Genomic DNA, 23568 nt, shown 5'->3' with positions numbered 1-23568 from the left:
TATTTGTACATACAGAGCTTGAGTACAGGCTAGAGGTGCAGGGCCGGTGGGGATTCACCAGAGACAGAGTGGGGAGCAGAACAGGCAGGTCAATGAAGCACACTGCTGAGGGGAGCAGTGGGCAGGTCAGGAGAGGTCTGTTGCACCATGTGGGTCACCTCCAGGGCAGGAATCGAACTCATGAGGAAGCGGCTTTAGCTTCTTAGCTGTGCTTTACCTCGCTGCGCCACCAGGGAGGGCCCTGCACATAATTTTATTACTTTTACATCTAGAGAATATATCAACACATTTTGCAGATGTGTTAAAACAAGAGTGTTTATTAGCACTGAATGTGACTACAGATAGTAGGTTCCAAACAGAGATAAAATTTATTTTCATCTTAAATTTCACATTATATTAGATTCTTTCGTGCCAGTTAATAATGGGACCTTGTCCCGTTTTTTATTTCAACTTGACTGTAATTGGTGAAATAAAGAAAAAGGAGTGGTACAACCAGTGATTGTGAGGTTTTGTATTTAAAAGTTACCCTATATTGTACTAACTGGCCTTGAAAATATGCTTACTTGTTTTCTAAGAAATTTTAAAAATAACTAGTAAGGACCCTCCCTGGTAGCACAGCACTGCTAAGCTGGCCTTCATGGCTTGGGTGCCAGTTCCATAACCATCTCTGCCCCGGAGGTGACCCACATGGCGCAGCAGGCCACTCCTGGTGACCCACATAGTGCAGCAGACCACTCCTGTCTCACCACCTGCTCTCTTCAGCATTGTATTTCATCAGCTGCCTGTTCTGCTCCCCACTCTGACTCTGGTGAATCCTCTCACTGCCCCTGCACCTCTGGCCTGTGCCCCAGTTCTGTATGCATAAATAAATAAATCTTAAAAAAATTAATAAAATAACTATCAAGTGCTTACGTTTACATGAGGTGTGTATATTCTGGTAGCAAAACAATTTCATAATTATGGTTTATGATATGGCTTGGCATGTTAGTTAACTTTTATGATGTTTAATTGCTAAAGGTAGTAGCTGTTTTTAATGATAAAGAATAATTTAAAAAATGTAAGTTCAGCCTGATCCTGGCTGAACTAGCAGTGATTTCATTTATACCCTGTGTTTCATGGATGAGAGTATGAAATAGTGTAGTAATGGTTGCTGGAGTCAGAACTGTTTAACCTGGTGTGCTGGTGCTTGCTTAGATGAGTGATGGGTCTAGAGGCCTGCATTTGAATTCTCTTTCTGATTTTCACCAGATGTATGACTTTGGACATATTCTCAACTTTGGTTTCCTTATGTATAAAAATCAAATAATGTCTCTTTTGCAGTTTTAGTGTCTTGTAACCTAGCAAACACTGGTCTTTGAAAGTGAAAAAGTGACAGTGGAAACACTCATAAATAAGATAATGTAATAGGGTTTGCAATCACTTTGGCCAAAAGAGAAGTATTTCCCCCCATTAATTAGGAAAAATTCTGGTTTATCAGTATTTTATTTGAGGCATGTAAAGCCTTTTTGCTTGTGTTAGGAAATGGTATTTTCAGGTCTTTGTGACTATTAACAGGAGCATAACACTTTTAATTGTTTATGGACATGGCCTGGCACAAAGTCAGTTTTAGTAAATATTAGCTGTTATTATAATACAAATATATTTGGAGCAGGGTATGCTGTAGAACAGATTTTTCTCCTTTAATGATTAAATTCATATTAGGTCAGTTCTCATACTCCAATTCCTTTTCTTGCTCAAGTTTCTCCTTTTTTCTCACTGATAACTCCTTCCTGTAATGGTTTTTGGCACCAATTCTTCTGCTTATATTGTTCTGGACCTATGTTAGTGAAATGGAGCCATCATGATTTAGGCTTGTTAGTGCCCTCCCTAAACCCCTCTCCCCAAATATCCTTCCTGAGAACAAAGGTGGTGGATGTGGAGGAGAAAATTGCCTGACAATTTAGATGAGTGGTTGAGGAAATAAATATTGTAAAGTCAGTTTTAGTCTTAAGGTATAGCAATCTATTATAATTCAGGGCATGGCATGAAAGATTATAGAGATTTTTTTTCTGATCACCAGAACAGAAAATACATAATGTGGGCCTCTTGGATCCTGGGAGGCTTTCTGTTTCCACAGAGGTTTTATAGTCTCTTGTTTCTGCTTTTTTCTGAATATTTTCCCTCCTCTCTATGTTGACCATTTTCTGTTTAATTACCAGAGTGTACTTGACCCAAAATGACAGCCATAATTGTCGAATCTGTAGGAGATTTTAGTTTATATCTCTTATAGTTATCTGACCCAAAAGGGAAGAAAGAAATTTTATTAGGTTAGTTTATCATTTCTCACTGATACTAGGGATTTGACCATTTAGGGAAATACTTTTGGAATAGTTGTGGCCAGAGGTCCTAGCGATCAGGAAGTTACTTTTTCTAGGCAAACATATTGAAACATGTTTGCTATAGAAAATATTTAAAAAGTGGTTGATTTGTTGACTTTTTTTTATCCACATGCCATATATAGCTATATATTCAGTATCCATTGTAGATTTACAGAATGCCAATTCATTGATACCTTTGTGTCTGAGTTTAGTTCTGTACAGGTAGCAGAGAATTGATAAGCTGGTTCAAGTGAAGGCCTGTAGACACACTGATCAGGTAAGGGACAACAAGCCAAGGACAGGAATGTAGCCAGAGCCAAGGACAAGAACCGAACCAGAGGACTTCCTTCTTTAAAACAAAACAAAACAAAACAAAACAAAACAAAACAAAACAAAACAAAACAAAACAAAACAAAACAAAACAAAACAAAACCTAATTAAAAACACAAAACTTGCTTTTTTTTAGGTCATATTCTGGATTGATCTACCATGGAATCTGCTTTGTTATATTCTTTAAGTTTTAATGTTCAGGCAGAAAAAAGGCTCCCTGAGAAACCGGTAAATTATAGTTCATAGAGTAGTTGGATCATTAACTTTCTTATATTTGTGGATTCCTTTGTGCCTAAGTTGAGTTTCCTCTCAGCAATGTTGGCTGGCAAAATGACAGACAAAATCTAAGAGAGATCAGAGGAGAACCAGAGGCCAAGGAATGAAGGAATTTTAGAAGGTGCCCTTAGTGAAGGTTTTTATTTTATTTTTTTTAAGATTTATTTTTTTACTTATGCATACAAGAACTAGGCCAGAGGTGGGGGGCAGGTGGGTGGAAAGCCGAAAGTATACCCACTAAGTATTGTCTCATTTAATTGTTATAGTTTGTTACTTGGTTTTACAGATGAGGAAATAGTGATAATATAGTATTTCTTGATGAATCTTTTAAGTAACTGTATGAGAACTTGGTTAAGGTAAGTAGAGCTTCCCAAGGGGTAATGAATAGGTTAGCTTCCCAAGGGGTAATGAATAAGTTAGGCTCTTTAGAATAGGATTATTTTTAAAGAAAAAAGTCATAGAGAAGTTTACTAAGTTATATACCTCCTGAATACATGGGAGAGATCTAGCAGAACTGACTGTTCACCCTTGCACTTTAGATCCCACTTTAAATAGCTTGTTTAGGACAATGTAGTTTGGGGGAAGAAAGGGGAAGTCAGATCAGGCCATTTATTGGGGAAAACAAAGGTACTTCTGCTTTCTTCAATAAAAAGAGATAAGGGGATTGGGTCTCCCTGCACTTCCTAGACCCTTAACCTAGAGAATTTCAGTATAAACATTAAATGCAGCCTCCACCTAGCCTACAGAGTTCCTCCCACATGTAATTAACCTCTTGCATAAGACTTGCTTTGGAGTGTCAAATTTTTGCTCTCCTGTTATTTGTAGTATTTCAAGAAGTCCACAATTCATAAGTTGAATTGTTCAATTATTTCATAGAACGGTCTCTCAGTCCTGAGAATAGATCAGTCCACTTTCTGGAGGCCTTCATAGATAGAAAGTGAAGTTTACACTGTGTAAACAGCTTCCTTTAGCTTGTCAGACATCCAGGATCTATTTCATAATAGATTTCAGAAGCAAGGAGAGTCCAGCCTGCAAAGGTTCTCCTTGGTGGCTCATAAATTGCAAAGATGCAAAAGGAATCACACTCTACCTTCTGGGTTCATCTAGGCTCCTTGTATACATGAGAGGGACCCAGCATGATTGAATAACTTGTCTAGAATATAAAAATTCTTCAAATACAGATTTGTAGAGTGATGTTCCTGTTTAACACTTCATTTTCCAGATGTGTATAATTCTGGGCTTATTTGTTTTGTTGATATTGTAACTATGTAAGGCACCAACATAACTTGCAAGATTAATAGTTTTCATTAAGGCAGGATCCTTGTTGAAGAAGGTTGAATTTTACAAAAGAAAGGTCAGGGCTCTGGGAAGTGAAAGGGAAGCTCAGAGTTATAGCTTTCTTTTGGGTGGCATGAAGAGAGGACTATAGTGGTAGATGAGGCACAAAGTAAGTGGAAACTTACTGTGGCTGCCATGGAGGTGATGTGGTGGTGTAGATAGGACATTGCACTTTAAGTTGGTTGACCTGGATTTAGATCCTGGCAATGCCATTTCACTTAGATGATTAATAATGGTTAAGGAAGGCCTTTCTGGAGACTGTATTTTCTAATCTCTTAAACGGGGAATCACTTTGAGATGTTATGGTGGTTATAGAAATAACATATTGCGTGATGTTTTTATTCCCCGATTACTTCTTTGTCCTTGGGAAATGTAAATAGTGCAGAATTTCCAACATTGTTACTATTTTAGAATTTTCAAGATGCTTAACTCTAGTTTAAATGTTATAATTAGGGTTCATAGTTAGGTATAAATTTTTGTGCATCTGATTTACATGCTTTTGTACATGTTAATAGCTGTCCTGGAGGTTCAGAATGATTTCCTCTTAACATTTATAACTTCAAGGTAACATTATGTCCTCATTCCTTCTCACCTTTATTTTTCCTACTTGTAACTTATTTATTCATTATTACCTAAATAATGTAAACACCTTATAATATTATAACTCCAGTTTCTTTGAAGTTTCTTCACAATAACAATAAATCTTGCCTTGTTTTCATATGACTGAGTTTTTAATGTAGAATTTTATGAAATTTTTTATATATTTTACATCATTGTTCATTTTTTTTTAGAAGATTTATTTATGCATACAGAACTGGGGTACAGAGGCCAGAGTTGCAGGGGTGGTGAGAGGATTCACCAGAGACAGGGTGGGGTACAGAACAGGCAGATCGACGAAGTACATTGCTGAGGGGAGCAGCGGGCTGGTCAGGAGAGGGTCAGGAGAGGGCTGCCGCACCATGTGCCATGTGGTCACCTTCGGGGCAGGCAGGGAAACGAACTCATTCGGAATTGGCTTTTGATTCTCAGTGCTGTACTTTAACCTGCTGCGCCACCAGGGAGGGCTTGAATTTACATTTTTTAACAATCACCTTGAAGAACTGTTAAATCTTGTTGACAGTTTGTCATTTGTAGTATAGAATCAGTACCTGCATTTTGAAATAATGTGATTTAAAACAGTAATGTAATTGTATTTATATGTCAGTTCAGTCAGATGAAGACTGTTGGGTGACAGACATGCAAGCAGGACATTAATAAAATCCTTAACTTGGTCCTCCCCGCTCCGTTCTGCTTTGTGTTTTCCATATGCTCCCTCTCCCTGCTTGGCCTAGCTTCACCTTTTCATTTCCCACTGCTGGAGGTAGTGATGATCAGATTAGACAGGGGTTAACAGGCAGACTCTTGAGTCAGTTACCCAACAGTCTTGCTCAGCTGGCAGGGGAGCCTTCCTCTTTAATAAGCCAGGAATGTACTCCACCTTCAGGAAGCAGAGATGGCTTGCTCAAAACTGAACTCAGCCCAATGGTAGAACATTGGACAACTAAGAGTTTCTGAACTATGACTGTTCAGAATAGGGATTTCACACATCATCTTCGATTTTTTTTTTAAGATTTATTTATTCATATAGAACTGGGGTACAGGCCAGAGATGTGGAGGGTGAGAGGATTCACCAGAGACAGAGCAGGGAGCAGAACAGGCAGATCAACGAAGTACACTGGTGAGGGGAGCAGCGGGCGGATCAGGAGAGGTCTGCCACGCCATGTGGTCACCTCCTTAGTTCAGTGTTCTACCACTGGGCTGAGTTCAGTTTTGAACTCAGGCGGGAATTGAACTCATGCGGAAAGTGGCTTTAGCTTCTCAGTGCAGTGCGTTAACTCGCTGAGCCACCAGGGAGGGCCCTCATCTTCGATTTTTAACATTGCTTTGTAGTAAGATCTTAGCGATGTACAAATTGAGGCTTAGATGGTTATGATATGGGTAGTACCAGTAATGATAAATGATAGGTCAAGTTTGGAGGATTTCTCGTGAGATGTGCTTTTTTTTTTGGTCTTGGTTTTAAGATTTAGTTTTAAGATTCAGGAGCTCCCAGAAATCTTCTGATAATAAAGCATTACATAGTTTGTAGTGTCTTTCCCTGAGGTTTACCAAAGAAATTCTTTGGGTTGGACCAAATGAGTCCCCCAAATTACACTTAATATACATGATTGGGAACAAACACTCTCATCCCTTGTGCTCTAGCCAGTTTAGGTCATTAGTCATCTTTTTAGAGTCATTGCTGTATAGTAGTGTGATCTTCACTTAATAAATTAAAGTGTATGAAAAAACTAGCTAATTCATATTATGAAATTTGCTTTTTCTTCTTGGAATATGTATTTTTCATGTTTTGAAAACCAAAGGGAATGGGAGGGGAGAAAGCAGGGGTCATTGCTGAGCTCTAATAATTAAGGTAAGTGAATATTTAATCTGTCATTGGATTATTGCTATGACCTTTGCCAGTGTATGAAAGTGATCTTAGAAAAGCTTTTCAGTTGTGTTTAATGTATATATATAAAATTTAAGATGCATACTTGAAACCTTTTTTCCTCTATTCTGAATAATAGGTCCGTTCCATGGATGAACTGAATCATGATTTTCAAGCACTTGCTCTGGAGGGAAGAGCGATGGGAGAGGTAAGTGAACTGGTGTATCAGAAAAGCGGGACTTGTTTTTAAGGGAAAGTTGGAGCTGTCTTTCATCAGTTGTGTCTGAATCCAGTCTCCAGAAGTATGTGCTTGCTTTTCCTTGTTGCCATCCTCATGATAGGACTGGGTATCTGCACACATTTACCAGATGTGGAGTATGACAAATGAAGTATGTCAACCTCAGCATAATGTCTGGAAAACAGATAATATGTGAGCACAAATTATTGGATTTCCCAATCAGTTGTAAGCGGAGGTGTTAAACTTTTAAAAATACTTCTATATACATCATAGTAAATGTTCTTTCTTTTGCCTCATTTTCCATTTGCTAGGTTCTTTTTGAAGTGGAAGGGAGTCATAGATAGGCTGCTAATCAAAAATGTCAGTAACCTATTTTAGAATACTGCCATTTTTTAAGAAGCTAATTAGAATTTCATTGTAAGAGGAAATTATTAAGCTTCTGGTGCAATTATTCCAGAACAAAGAGGTCTGAGCCAGTCATCCCTTACATAGAGTTCAGAATGTTAACAGAATGTTTATGATGTTTACAATTTGCAAAAAGGAGAATTTGCCATCCATTATAGCATTAGGGAAGATTGCCATCATTCTAAAAGAAAGGGGATATATAAAACTTCCGGTGATTCTAGTTGTTGTTGATTGGAATGTGTTGGTGGCGAGGAAGAATGTACACATTGAATTAATTGCTGAAAATGTCACTGGTTCACATGCCATGAACCAGGGGTGGGGTGGCATTTACTTATGATTCTCTTGAAAATAACCTTAGGGTTTTTTTTCCCCTTTATTTTTATTTTTGTATAGCTATTATTTAAAAGCTCTCACTTCTATTTTAAAGTTTTAAAGGAGCTATATTCTGGATTTTCATTTACACCATTCATTAAGTACACTGGTTCCTTGGTTTGAGCCAGGCACTGTGCTAGGTTCTGAGGATTTAAAATTAAGTCAATACCTCTTTTGATTTATAACAACTATTCATTGACTGCCTTTGTAAGTAGGCATTAAATTCTTTTGGTCCTGAGATTCTTGCTTCTGTTGTTATACGATTTTGTTTCCAACTTTTCTGAATTGTCTTGTGGTCAGTCTAGTGTCCTATTTTTGGGTTCATGGGTTTTCAGTATGTTTCTGTGTCTGCCTCATGCCCCCACCCCTTAAGCTTTAAGAGGAGATTGATAGCTGTCCTTGTTTTGTTCCTGTGCCTCTCTAATATTGAAGCAGTACATATTAATGACCATTACATGTTTATTGGGTTTTTTTACTTAGGGAGCACTTTGATCAAAAAGTTAACAGATGTGTCTGATACTGCATATAAATGGGAAATCATATTGATCTTCTACTGTGATCATCTCCTGTGATTCTGACTTGAGGGTCCATTCCACCAGAAGCTAATCTCAGGTTAAAAAATTATACAGAATAAAAATGATGTCCAGTTTTGTAAACAATACTTCATAATCTCTAGATTTAATTCTGATTGAAGAATCGTGAGAAGACTTGAATAGAAAGTGCATTTTATTTAAATGACCACAAATATCCAGATAAAGAAAAAGACCAACAGAGGAATTAATTTACCCAGGGTCATGCATCCAGTAAACGATAGAGCTGGTATTCTGACCTGACTTCTCTTCATGGCTTGTGCACGTAGAGTAAATGAAGCCAATGCTTGTAAAATAATTGCTAGAGCTATATAAAAATTGATATTTTATTGTAAGATTTGCTTAGCATACCCCCTCCTGAAATAAAGAAAACTCCTGAAATTGTGTTTTGAAAGCATAATCTAATATCTAGGTATGTATCAGGGCATGCTAAATGAATATGGCATAGGGTTTCTGTACTCAAGGAAATTTTGATAAAATTGAGAAGTGAATACAACCAAGAGTAGGAAAAATGAGAAGTTTTTACAATATATGGTTGATTTTAGTGAAAGGAGGGATCAGTTTTGGCAGAAGTAGTTTCAGATTGCTTGGATAATAGAGGAGATTAAAAACCTTGAGAAATGTCTTATAGTTGGGATTTGGATAGATGCAGGTTGGGGGAAATTATTCCCCCCACCCCTTCCCCCCAGCAGTACAAAGAAAGTGGCACAAAAGAGAAATGAAAGAAGCAAGCTTTTATAGTAAAATTAGAAAGTGTAGCTTTAATGAACTTGACTTCATTAAATAAAACATCCCTAGATGAGAATGTATGTAAATATAGTATTTGCTCATTTAAGCACTAAAATTTTAAGTAAATTGCAATGACCATATAGTTGCTTCTGTTATTTTGTGGTATGTGTGTACACACATGCCTGTGAGTCCTTATGTTAATCGGTACCTGTGTTTGAGACAGTATGAATCTTACAATCTTTAGGATTCAAATAGAATTGACTCCATCCAAAATAATTGATCTCTAGCAAAGTTGTAGCTTATGTGGTTCTTGTTACATTTCTTCATCAAAACCACTAATGAGCTCTTGTTATTTTGGAAAATTTAGACCATTTCTTTGTAGGAACCTTGTTAAGAAGTGGTTACTTAAAATACCACTTTCAAACCTTACTGGTAGTCTGAAGTACTGTTACTAGCCGAAAGACTCACAGTACCAAGTGCTTACTAGCTTACTATTCTAGAAAGTCAACACAAAAAGGAAGATAGAAAAAATAAATGTTTTAGGAGAGGACCACAAATTATTGTCAGATATTTAACCTACTCTGTAACCTTTTTTATTCAACAAAAGCATAGTCCTGAAAAGTATCTTTGTAGTATTGAGGAACACCACTGACCTTGGGTTTCTGGGTTCTCTCTCTCTCTTTTTTTTTTCCGCTTTGCTTGGTTAATATTGCATGACTTAACTTGCTCTACCTATAGAAGGGCAGCCTGATTGTTCATGTCCTAAAAAGGGTGGATTTGCAAAAAAGATTAGTGGTTCTAATTGGAAAGGGCCTTTAGAGCCTTTGACAGAAAAATCACCTAACTCTACGCATTTGGTCTTCTAAATTTTGAAAGCAAGGCATCTTTTTTCTTTTTAAGGTTCTTTAATAGTTTTACAGGTAGTAAACACATCTTTTAGGGACATTAAGATACTAATGATTATGGTGTTTTTAGTATATAGCTTTTCATCTTTGTGTTGGAAAACTGAAGTCTAGAAAAGTTATCCTTGGTAATAGGCAAGTTGTAAATTTGAGGAGGGAAATCTGGAAAGGGCTACTTCATATAGAGTAATGATAAGGTTTGAAATATACCTAGAGAGGTTCTCAATAGCTATTACATAGGAATTCTCCATACATGTGAGTAGTAGAGTGGTTTTTAGGAGGGATTTGATAGTGATTTGGAAGCTGTTAACTGAAAGGAAGGTCTAAGTTGGTGGGACAGAGAAAGACAAGAATCCTGAAGCCACAACTTCCAACCTTGGTGCAGACATTCATCTTCTTTGGATTTTGCTTTTTTTCATCTGTAAAACAAGGATGTGGGACTAGGTAGTTTCCCAGAGTGCTTTCAGGTCTTAAGATTCTTGGAGTTTTCCCTTATCTCTGTCTTTAAAAAGAATAAGAGAGGAATAGTTAAGTCTTTTCTAGGATATGCCAGAAAGCATCTAAATGATGCCTTAAAAAAATATCTATCTGTCTGTCTGTCTGTCTGTCTGCATACCTACCTACTTACCTACCTATAGATATCTCTCTCTCCCTATATATATATATATATATATATATATATATATATATATATATTCTTTCTTGCATCATTGTTCATTTTTGTACAATATTTGATTTCTCCCCTCAGGTGTAATGCTTCTAAATGATGCTTTTGTAAGAGTGACTTCCCTTTGTGGTATAAAGATTCCATAACTCTTTCTTGGATACTTTTAAGTGGCTGATTCACTAGTCTGGAGCTGCCTAACACATTTGAAGTGATAACAATTCTGATATCAGAGTAAGTGGGAGACTAACTGAATACCTCATAGAATTGGAGGCTTTCAGGTATTTGAAAGTAGTTCTATAGCCCTAGAAAGACTTCCTCACAGTTTGCAATTCCTTGCAATTTAGAATCCCCAAAGAGTAACCCAGTTAACTTCAAAATATATTGAATTTTGGAAAGGAGATTTATTGTCAGCAGGAGCATATGACCTTTTTCCAGAAAGGAGGAAAATTTAAGCCTTGAGAAATATCTGAGCATGAGGTATTGCAAAAATCTCTTTTTCCAAAATTGTAGCTTTTTTGTACAGATAAGAATGGTAAAAACTGCCTCATTCCATTAACAGTGAATTAATACCAGTTGGTTGTTGGGCATTTTGGACTTCTTGCTATTAAAACAAAATGTTTAGATAAAACAGGTAGGCAGGCCAAGTGACCTAGAAGGATAAGATCTTAGTGGCTTTCTTGTTTTAGGTCAATGCCTGTGTTACATAGTACCCTTTTCATGAGGTTTGGAGAAGTCTCTGGCAATCTCAGCAGTTTTGGGACTGGAATCAGGCCTTTTGAAGAATAAGATAAGAACCTGTGTTCTAACCCTAATACTAATTCCCAATTCTGTCACTTGGGATCTGTGTGGAAACCCACTTATTCCATTATCTACCATCTATCCTCCACTGGGACCACTAGGCAGACCTATCACAGTGTAAATTTAGTTGTGTTAGAATGTTTGAGTGCAATAAAACACACTACTTTGCAGCTGGTTCACATAATGTTTAATCTGCCTCTGTTAAATTTATCCTCCTTTGGCTAAAATGAATTCCTCCCCCCCCCCCCCCCGCATCCATGGCAGTATTTATTTGAGGTTAAGCCAACTAAATATTGCAGTAAATACATCAACATTTTCCAAGACACTTTGGCATTAATTTCATTACCTATATGAATCCTCAACTGATTTTTGAGAGGTATTAGTATATATGTATATTTAAAAATATTTATTTATGCATACAGAAGTGGGGGAACATACCAGAGGTGCAGGAATGGTGAGAAGAGGGGAGAAGAACAGGAAGATCAATGAATTATACTGCTGAGGGGAGCAGCTGGTGGGCCAGGAGAGGCCTGCTGCACCTTGTGGGTCAGCTCCATGGCAGGGGATCGAATTGTGCTGCAGCAAGCTTCGTGGTGCTGCGCTTTAACCCATTGTGCCACCAGAGAGGGCCCAGTATATATTTTTAAAACATGATGAAGATGAGTCCTAAGGTCATGTGACTCCACCTAAGACCATAAGTATCAAGATGAGAATTTCCAATTGTTTTGTCAAGATTGGAAATAAAAATGTCCACAACACATTGAGTATATAGATTTTCCAGGTGGTGTGCTACTTTCTTCATGTACATTATGGTAGTCCTGCAATAATCTTATGCCCTATTATTGATGAGGCAAGTAGGGTTTAGAGAAGTTAATGAAGCAAGCTTATCTGACTATATGAATCCAGATCTCTAACCCTCCAAATCCTGGTATTTCTGCTGTTTTTTTCCTGCATGTCCAGAGTCTACCTATTATTCAAAATCCGGCTTACTGGTTCCTCTGCAAAAACTTTTAAGTATTTACCAAGCAAATTCAGTGAAGGGGAATTCATGTAGCAAATTGTTTATATCATTTTTGTGATCCTGATTTATTTTATATATGGTGGCTTGTGTAAATATTCATTATTTCCCATACTTAAGTGTGTGGTTGGGGACTTCAGCTAATAATGTACTTTGTATACAGTGGTTATTGTTTGTTTATGTACGTTGTGTTGAATGAATCGTATAGTAACTTTTAAAGCTTGGGTTCTTTATTTTCTGTTTACTTCAGAAGTAGATGTTGCTTTTTTCCAAGGGACCTCAGTTTAGTTGATGAAATCTCTGTTGAGATTATGCTCAATCTCTCTCGATTTCTACGCTCAGGGTTGTAGGCTGTGAAAGAGGGTGAGGAACAGTGAAAACTAAAAAGCATTCTCTCTAAATTTTTGCTTTTTGAACTAATCGGCAATTACTTTTGCTAAAGAGTGCATAAGATGACTAGTAAATCACTATTGCTGTTATCATCCAAGTTGAATCTGCTATAAGACATTTACTATAAAGAGTATTTATTAGAGTTATAGCCAGAATTATAAAATGCTTTCTCTAGATCATCAGCTGGGCATGGAAATATCTGCCTGCATATACAACTAGACATAGAAGTGTTAAGAAACTGGGATTACTTTTGTTATATTTTAATGGGGTGAGGTTCTAAACCCCTTACCCCACTCAGAAGAAGGGTAGAGCTTGGCTGGGAGTTGAAGCTAGAAGACTGAGGGAAAGACAGAAAAAAAACTGGCTGAAGGGAAGCAGAGAACGATGGAGAAAGGAGACTAGAGAAAGCACATGGAATAAATAGATTTGTGAAGGAGAAGTCATGCTTGTTTCTAGGCCTTGGAATTGTACCAGGAACTTGGGGACCATGGAAGGAGACACAGATGGGAGTGATACATACTTGGGGAGGCTGACAATGGCAGCCTTTATCTTTACTTAAGCTTTTGGGTTTCAGTGGTCCTGCTTTTAGCCAACCCTGTTTGGCTGGGCGTTTACCCATGATGGGATGGGTAACTTGGTGAGTGCTTGGTTTAGAAACTGTATTCTTTTTCTTTCTCTTCTCTCATACACTAATTGTATTAAAGTTCCTTCCCATTGAAGGTAGGTCTTATGCACTACAGTATGTTTCGTCTTGATGTGGCAGATAGCAGAATCCTTTTAGAACAGAACCCATTTAGAGGGTATCCCTTCACCTTGCCCTGTTAACAATATCAAGTTTGTGGTAGACTATTGTATGCAGTTCTCTTTGTTACTGTTTGCTGAAGAGGAACCAGAAAACCAAATAATTCATTGTTTCTTATTAATGCATTCTGTGGTCCTGACTATAACGCAGCATGTAGAGGAAGCAGTTTATTTTCTGTTATTCCCTGGTACACATAGTAGCCACATATATGAAATGTGGAATGGAAGAGGAAGGGAACTTGTCCATTTCTGTATACATACTGAGATCCTTGTCAGTTTAATAATTAAAAATACCTTGAGTTTGTGGCTGGGTGTGATGGGTGGATTTGAGTATTTGGATCCTATCTTGAGGCAAAAGATTCTTTATTAAACTATTTGCTTTTTGCTTTGGAGGAATTTGAGGGTGTAGGTTATGACGCAGCCTTCATATTTCCTGTCTTTATTGATGAATTTCACAGGTTTCCTAGCCTTCTGGAGGTTTTTGCACATTGGGCTTTCAGGGACTGTTTCCAGAGTCTTATATGATTATTGATGTCTATACTAGTATAGACTAGATTATTGTAGATCTGTAACATAAATGTGGTTATGATACAAACGAAACCATGTAGTTACTATGTATATAACAATACATTACCTTATTTATGCATAACTTACAGATAGTTGTGATAACTGTCTTCTGAATTCCCGTACATGCTGTCCCTATATCATGCAGAAAAGCCTCGTTCAGTCAGGCTGTTTTTCATTTTCTTTACAGTCAGCCTATCAAGTTTTATGCAGATAACAGAGCAGAGTTTCTTTTGGCTGTCTTCCAACAAAGTGAAGTGGGAAGGTATAAAGAAACTATTTTCATGGATTCAAGAGGGGATGTGCCATGGATCAAGGACTAGTGTGCAGGTTGCCCCTAGGTTAATACCTCAAGATAATGTGGAGATTAAGTTGCTTAACAGTGTCTCTGAATTTTCTTTGAAGTGCTTGCTTTATGCAAATACATTGCCTTTATATGTTTCCTTTCAAGGATGAAGTTCTTGACAGCAATTGTGTTGTATAAAGAACATGGTACCTCTGTGTTTCTTTGAGTGCATTTGGAGTTTTAATTGTTGTCATCATTTGAAGCGCTGACTGCTTGCAATTCCCTCTTAATGTGTGATCCTTCTGAAATTTAAGAACTACCAAGATCTTCTTGATACTGGGTTGCTCTTTTTGCTCTTACTGTGCCCCAGCAGTCCACAGTGGGTCTACACAGGGCAGCCTTAAAACTTGACCCACTGCACTTGTGTAATGAACTTGTACAATATTATTTCTTGGATCCTTTTCTTATTTAGACGTGGTACTCAGTTGATGCTACAGAATATTCTTAATTAAAAGAACTTAGTGATAGGCCGGCTTATATATACTTCACTATTGCTCATCATAATGGGTGATGAATCTTCTTTTGCAATGATACAGCTCTTAAAAAAAAATGCTGTGAGATCAGAGAGGCATCCTGAGCGGCAGTTTGTACCTTCCTCGCTCCCATTCCACACTTTCCTTATTTCATTAGATGACTGTAGTAGTTTCTTCATTCAACCTCCCAGCAATTGTCCATTTGCCTCATTTTATGGAGGAATGTCAGATTAATCTTTTAAAATTAATTTTATGATGATGTTTTTTGTTGCTGTCTGTTGGGTTAAAGCCCAGCTTCTCATTGCTCCGGAAAACCTCACTGACAGTCAGCTGCATTAGTTGTGCTTTCCCCCTGTCCTTTTCTTCTGTGTCATTGGCTGTCCCATTTTTTTTAAGGGGCACTTGTCCTGCTTGCTTTCGTGTTCTCCCTTTGCTCTTTGTGTAAAGCCCTTTGCATTGTTTTGCCCACTCTAATTTTTCCTCTACTTTGAAAGCATTCCATGACCAAGCCTAAGCCAGGTTGTTCCTTTCTTTCTCTTCAGCAGGTTGTGTATCATGTCATTAGTGTACTTTTTAAAAGGTCTGGTAACTATGTCATTTTGGTTACTGGTAGATTTTTGTTTCTAATCTTTGGTACTTTCAAGACATAGACTGTTTTTTACTATTATTTATTTCTAAGCAGACTACATTTCAGGTTATGTTCAAGTAGCTCTTTTTGAAATCAGTAAGCTCAGATGTTAAAATCTTTTTTCAATAGTCAGAAAAGCAACATTGACTTTCCAGATGTGGGAGAGAAGATCAAATCAACAGTATCTTGGCTAGGTCTGAATAATTTGTATGTTTTCATCCTTAGTGGTGGAAATGTTATTAAAGGGCATCAGTAATAATGCTTTTGAAAAGTACTTAATAGCCTAGAAAATATTTTTAAAAAAATTTTAAATTTATGTATTGTATAATTATGCCAAAATCAAATTTTTCCTTTTTAAAAGGGGTATATTAGCTTTTAGTCAAAAGAGATATTTACGTAACAGACTATTAAGTGGAAATTTTGTTTTCACTAGTAGCTCTTATTGTCACATAGGCTAAAAATTTTATGCAGTAATTACTAGATACCAGATTGGCTAGTAATGTGAGAGAAATTACTGCAAATGTTGATTCTTAGACTATTTTTTTATTTTTAAATAAATGAAACAACAGAAATATTTAACATTTTGAAATCTTACACTGAGTACCTAATTAACTGATTAATACTCCCTTAGTAAATTGATGTCTAAATGGGAGTCGATAATTTAGTATATCTGCCGCAGCGAGCACATGGAAATTGAGTGTTTAAAAAGATCATATTCCTTAAACTGAAAGAGAAAGTGAAAATAAAAATGTTTATTTATACACTTAAAAAGTCTCTAGTTTGTGATTAGAACATCATTTTCAGGATTACCTGTTTAAACTAGTTTTCAAAGTGTGCTCTATTTTTCTGCCACAATTGTTATGAAAACATTTGAAACAGAAGATGTGAGTTCTATAAAATTGCCACTAACACTCATCATTTTGAAATTACATTGAAGTGAAATGTATCTCTTCAGAGAAAACACCTTACTTGTAGTGAATCCATGCCACAATCATTTCATTTTTTGTCTTAGAAAATCAGTTCTAAATCACAAGAGTATATTTAAACAAATTATCCACAATCCCCACCATACTAACAAGCATCTATTTCAATTCATTTTCTTTTCAGTCTTGATCCAGAAGGGAAGGGTATATGTGAAGAAATGTCTTAACACATACACTTTTTTAATTTTACTTTAAAATATAATGTTTTTTATACATAGCTTATATAGTCATGTCTTACATTGTGAACTTAGATTATTGTATTACAACTACTTTTTGAACATCATTTTCTCCCAAGTTTTTGCTCTTTAATTATGATTATAGGTTTATTTGTTATTCTGATAAAATCTCAGGAATGTTTATATTTTCTGAATCTTTCCAAAAGAATTGTCCTAATAATGAATAGATTTACCTGTTTTGACTTGTAAAGGATATTGATTTGTACTTTAACATTTAAGCTATTTCTTGATAAAACTTAGTAATTTATGTGACTATAGTTCATTATATTGGCACTTGGTATTCTATGTCACTTGATTTCACAACAATCCTCTAGAACAGAAGGGAGGTAAATCTAGGGCATTAGAATTTTTGAGAAGGGATTTCTGAAAATTACAGAACATTTATAGGTCAGTTCTCTCACTAGAACTGTCATTGGTTAGCAGTAATCTTTCTGAGTGATCCTTTCTCTCTGCTGTCATATACTTTTTACTGTAATGAGAATGTATGCTAAGAGGTTCTAAAGGTTACTAGCTAGTTAAAATTAAAGTATCAGGTATTTTATTGTACTTCTGTGTTGGCTATATTCCAGTGAGATTAAGCTTGTGTTGGAAGTTTGCACCGCCGGATAGATAACATGATCAAGCCCTACCATGCCTGCAGGTTTGTAACATCCTTGTGAATAACGTACTCTTTAAGAGGCCAGATTTCTAATCGGAGAGAGAACTCTATGTAGCCTTCAGTTTTTAGAGTATTAGATGTTAAGGTCATTATTGGTATTTCTCCATGTGAATATTAGCAGTGGTCAAAGGAATCCAGTCCTTAGTAATCATTTTGCCTCCTAGTTTTTGCATAACTGTAATCATGGTGGTTATTGCAGTGTTTTGTTAGGACTCTTAAGTTTTAGGGGATTTATTCTGAACTTGGATGATGAAGTGCTTCGCAGTCTGCTTCTTGAGTACATTAGAACATTTAATTGGTTTTGTAATATCTATTGATACTACTTCATTCTTAATAGTAGCAGCGAATCCTTTGATTTCAGTGTTACTTCTTTACGTACTTTCTTATTGGATGTTCATAACAGTTCTTTTTATAGATGAGAAAATTGAGGATAGTTTAGTTAAATTCTAATTAATCTTGACTAATCGTGATTGTATACTAGAGCTTGATTTCCTTGTTCTCCAGAAGCCTCACGAATAACTGATTACTTAAAGGCCTTTATTTTATAAGTCTATGGTTCAAGCTAGGGTAAATATTTTTCTCCTGAAGAATTTTGAGAACACTTTTGAAGGGACTGTTATGAATATAACAACACAATATTTAATGGGAAGAGTACAAAATATGTTATATTGCTAGGGAGAAGGTAGGAATTCCCAAGCCTGATTTTCAGTGTGCAGGTTGTGTAAAAGACCCTGTACTACTAATTCAGAAATGGTTGGATTGAGGGATTGGCCCACACTGATCAGAACCACAGATACTAAATTATAAAAGCAAACATAGTTTATCACTTTATAAGGCCAAATAACTCCAGTGGACTGTATAATTGATCACCTTATAGGAGGAAGCCACAGAAGGTTGCTTGGAAACAAAGTCTATGCCAGGGAAGGTACTTGAATGTTTTTAGTATCTATTGTAATCAAACTGCTACCTAGCCTGATACATTAGTTACTTTTATAGATTTGTTTGTGCATCACATGTCTTTCCCCAAACATGCCAACTGGATAATCCTATACACTTTAAATTTTGGGTCTCCCATGCTTTTGTACCCATTCCCAATTTCTGTTGTCTTCCTTTAAAATTGTCAAATCTCTTAATATTCTTACTTCATACCCTGTCTTTAAAGTGGATTTTTGTAAACCTCTGCTGTCAATTGTTTTTGTGCTGTCAGAGAACAGTCATTATTTCCAAGTTCTTGATGGGGGCAAGCAGGAACTTTGTTTCATATACTAGTTGCATTGAACCTTTGTTGAATGAATTTAGGTGTAGCTTAAATGAAGATTTGTTCACCAGGTCAATGGGTTGGCAAACCAGGATGTTTTAACCATTGCTGTAGATGATGATAACTCCAGAGTATTACTTTTAAATTTGAAATAATATCTGCAAATTCATTATCACTTTGTTTCTAGTTCAGTAGGTTATAGCTCATTTTACTTAATGTCAGCTTTGAGTTAGTGCCTTTTATTTTTTAAAGATTTATTTATTCATACAGAATGGGAGTACAGGCTAGAGATGCAGGGGTGGTGAGTAGATTCATGAGAGACAAAGTAGGGAGCAGAGCAGGTAGATTAAGAGGTACACTGCTGAAGGGCAGTACAGGAGAGGTCTTCTGCACCATGTGAGTCAGCTCCCTGGCCAGGGATCGAACTCTGCTGAAGCCGTTGCAGCTAGCTTTGGAGAGCTGCCCTTTAACTCATGGTGCCACCAGGGAGGGCCCATGTCTTTATTTTAGTTGACTTGAAAATGCAATTGTTACTAAGTCACAGTAAGCTTAATGTGTTTGAATTTTTAAATTTTGGAACGTTTAAAAAGTCAGTTATTTTTAATACAGAAGGGCAATAAGCAAGGCTGTTTCTAGCCTAAATTATCTTAAAAGGAGATAATATAGCAAACATTTAGCAGGGAGAACATGAATGGAACAGACTCAGTTTTTTCCAAATTGAAAGCACATGGATTTTGAATATTAGTAATACTTGAATGAGTAATATTAGTAATGAAACAAGTGTTTCTTGAAAACAAACTCTTTAAATGTTTGAATGTAAGACAACAGTGGTTTAAGCCTCGCAAGTTTTTTTTTTTAAAAGACTTATTTATTTATGCATACAGAACTAGGGTACAGACCAGAGGTGCTGGGGCAGTAAGAAGATTCACCAGAGAGTGTGTGGGTAGCAGAACAGGCAGATTGACACCGCTCAAAGGAGCAGTGGGAGAGACAGGAGAGGTCTGCTGAGCCATGTGGGTCACCTCTGGGGCCGGGGATCGAACTTGCACAGATATCACTGCGGCTAGCTTGCAGAGCTGTGTCCTAACCTGTTGTGCCACCAGGGAAGGCCCACCTCCCAAGTTTTTTAAGGCCAGGAACCTAATCATAGCTTCCGAAGATCCTCTACTTCAGGTTCCCTGCAAAGTATCAATGAAGATTTTACTTGGACTCAGCAGTTCAGTTGGGAAAGGGTCTGCTTCTAGGCTAACTCATGTTGTTACTGTCAGGATTAAGGTGCACCTGGTTGTTGAACTTAGTTCCTAGTGAATTATTTCTTGCCCAGAGACCTCTTGGTTCCTCACCACGTGGGCTTCTCTATAGGGCAGCTCACAACTTATCTAGATTCTTTATCAAAGTGAGCAAGGAGAGATGACAGAAAACAGGCACGAGAAGAGTAGAAGCAAGACTGAGGTCAGCCTTTTGTTACATGATCTTGAAAGTGACACCCCATCACTTTTGCTTTGTTTTATTCCTTAGGAGCAAGTCTGGGTCCAGCCTCACATTTAGAGAGAAAGGGCTATATAGGCGTATTAGCACTGGGAGACAGAGGTCATTAGGAGTTTCTGAGCTGATCTGAGGAGTGGGGATAAGTATGTTTGGAGGAAAGATAATTCTAGGTTCAAAATAAGCTCCAGAGACTGAATGCATTGCTAAATTTGCTTCTTTCTCCAAGTACCTTGGTTTAGTATTTTACTTTCTTTCCCATTTGCAGAAAGTCTTGCAGCCCATAGGTTTCACCTTTTTTCCCCTTCCATAATCAACATGCTACCACCCATTTCCTTTTCTTTTATCTCTTACAAACATACCTTTTTAGCCTCTGCTGTTTTCATTGATGATAATTAGTTCTTCTTGGCACTACTTTGCCAAAGCACATTAAATTCTACTGCTATTTGGGCTGCTTCTAGCATCTATTTAGGCTTTTATCTAAGCTGTTAATAGGGGGCATATGGCTGGTGTTTGTCTAGGCTCTGGACTTTTTGAGTACATTTTGAAACTTATTGAATCTGTTACTACTTTGAAGTAAGATAGTACTTCTTAGCACCTTGCTACATGTTTGCTGTATTCCTTGTAAGAGAATTTAGCCTAGAAACAGCCTTCCTTATGTATTCAACTGCTTTGGCAGGCCTTGCATGTTATAAGAACCTAGCAAGCTACACTGAAATAGAACAAACTCCCAACTGTCATTTTGGAAACCTTGAGTTCAAGTGCTGCTGCTTTCAGTAAGCAGTTTGACTAGAGGCTGTCTCTTGCAGAAATTCATCCCTGGATTTTGAATAAAGCTTTCCAAATTTGTGTGGAGAGGGTTGAACACTATGCTGAATATTTTTGATCATCTTTGCTCTCTTTTCACCAGTATGTGGAGAATAAAATTAATGAATTGGGTGTCTCTTGTGCTTATATCCTGGTACATATAAGAGAAGTTGATCTAGATTACTATTTGTGCTCACACTTCCTACAGAATATAGGAGAAAAAATCAGGATGCTAGTTGGAAAGTGTATAACCAAGGAAAGATTTTACTTGTAGTTTTATGAAAGGGCATTTTGAGATTAAATAGGAAGAAAATAAGTTTTTTTTAAAAGAATCAAATTGAACTTGTTGTATACATTTTTTTCACTGTCTTTTTTGTGATTTGCAGCTACTTTGTGCTGATGTGATGTCACTGAATACATTCATTGAAATCCTGCTATATAGTAGGCATTGTGCTGCGCTCTTGTTAGCAATATCTCTGTTACAACCTGAAAAATATTTCCTTCAAAGAGAATGAGACCTACGGGAGTGTAGCACACCAAAGTTGACTAGTCCAGGGCTTCCTGATTCCACTTCTTAGCTGTGATCTTGGCTTTTTTCCCACATCCTATCCCCTCATCTGCTTTCACAGTACCACATTAGCTATCCTTATTTCCATCAAAGAATGCACTCAGGGCACACTAGGAATTCACTGCTTATAACTACTCATCTTCACGTAAACCCAAGGGCTTGTGCAGTTAAATGCCAGATCAAAATTTGTCCTCTGTCATGATCTTATGGGATTACACAATAACAAACAGCCTGAAAGAGAGAAGTATATGGGAAACTGCTTGGTGCAGGTAGTAGCCTATATCACCAGACAGGTTTATAAAGCTAAATTAAAATTATACTGAGAAACCCAGACTATGAGGGCAAGATTGAGTTCTTTATCATTGGGTTATAAATTGGCGACTTTTTTTTTTTTTTTTTTTTTTTGTTAAGTAGGAGAGCAAATGATTTGTGTGTTGTTTTTTGTAATATTCCTTCATGAAATCCATCTCTCTGGGTGAGCTCTTTTATGCTCAAAAGCAGTGATTAAATACAACCTCAGACTTAGAAGTTTGTTTTAAGAGTAACAACTGAAATGAAAATATAATCACAGGAAGAATTATGGAGGGCAGTTTAGTGAGTAAAACTGGTAACTACCATGAAGAATGATTGAAAATCCAGTGGGGTTTACCTTGTAACCTTGGTCACTAGATCTTTGATCTTGTACTTGTTTTGTATGACGAGTACTTTGAATTTCTTTGGTTAAAACTAGTTTACAGTTCACATGTTAATAAGGGCCAGTTGATCCCTACATTTCCTTGAAATGTAGAATGTCTTGTGAAGTCACTTTAATGGCATTACAAGGTAGTGTTTAAGTTAACCAAGGTTAAGAGATTTTGTTTTCCTTCTAGTAATGAGAATAGTTGTCCTGGCTTTCTAGAATCTTGGTTGTAGGTTATATTGTGGTTGGAAAGTAATTTTGGTTTGTTTTTATTTTTTCTTTCTGTTTTGGTTAATAGAATCTCTGTGTATGAGGAATGGGTTTGGGGGTTGTCTCTAGCATTCCATAGCTGGGGTTTGAGCTCATGCTCCAGGAAGAATAACTAGAACACATGTAGGCAGGCAGAAGTGTTTTTTTTAATCATAGGTGGTACTTCTTATCAAGCAGGAGTTAATAGGTCTAATATTACTCACCTTTCCCATTTAAAAGTCTTGGCATGGTTTAAGTGAATAATTTTAGGTATTTAAGCTGAGACCCCTTGCCTTAGAACTTTGTGTCTTTTACCAAATATACAGTAGTGCTCTGGCCACAATCTGAATGGTCAGAACACTGTGACTAAAGACTTTCAGGGCACATGAGCATCTTCAGTACCCTTGTCTAAAAGAAAGTGTTGACTGCTGTACTTTCATCCTTTATGAATTCTTTAAAAGCATCTATTATTTTTAATTTGCAGCAGCTCTTGCCAGGTAAAAAGTTTTGGGAAACAGATGAATCCAGCAAAGATGGACCAAAAGGAATATTCCTGGGTGATCAATGGCGAGACAGTGCCTGGGGAACATCAGGTAATCTAGATCTAGCAATCTGTACTGTGATTTATGCCTGTCTTAGAGCTCCTTTCCTCAGCAGTTGGCAAGCCATGAATTTTACATCAGTGACACAGCATGTCAAGCAATGTCCTGTCCTGTAGTGTAATTGCCATGAAGGAGCTTATATGGTGTAACTTATTAAAATACAGTTAATACAAAATCAAATCTTCAGTATTTTATTGAAGTGCTAGCCACAGGGGAATGGTCTTATTTGAAATGACCATAATTTCCGGTATAACTTCTTGTTCTGTATTGCTGTCAGCATATTGGAATTAGAAAATCCATGCCTGCCATTTGAAGTTGATGTTTCTTTTACCTCCCCTCACCTCCGTGTACCGTGTATGA

General features: G+C 36.9%; 1 protein-coding gene across 6 annotated transcripts in view; it reads left to right on the top strand.

Annotated features, from left to right (window-relative positions):
- Positions 1–23568, top strand: part of PUM1 (pumilio RNA-binding family member 1) — a 101650-nt gene that overhangs the window by 16315 nt on the left and 61767 nt on the right. For 3 of the 6 annotated variants that reach the window (XM_004678715.2, XM_004678713.2, XM_004678716.2), the window contains exons 3-4: positions 6902–6970; positions 23091–23199. In XM_004678715.2, coding sequence (XP_004678772.1) covers positions 6902–6970; positions 23091–23199 — 178 coding nt within the window. The remainder of the gene's footprint in view (positions 1–6901; positions 6971–23090; positions 23200–23568) is intronic. The other 3 variants (XM_012722462.1, XM_012722463.1, XM_012722461.1) reach the window with 1 other exon arrangement.

Source organism: Condylura cristata, unplaced genomic scaffold (genome assembly GCF_000260355.1).
Source record: "Condylura cristata isolate star-nosed mole 26May11 unplaced genomic scaffold, ConCri1.0 scaffold00008, whole genome shotgun sequence".
Classification (NCBI taxonomy): Eukaryota; Metazoa; Chordata; class Mammalia; order Eulipotyphla; family Talpidae; genus Condylura; species Condylura cristata.
The sequence above is the reverse complement of the archived record's forward strand: the minus strand, read 5'-3'. Positions and strand labels throughout refer to the sequence as shown.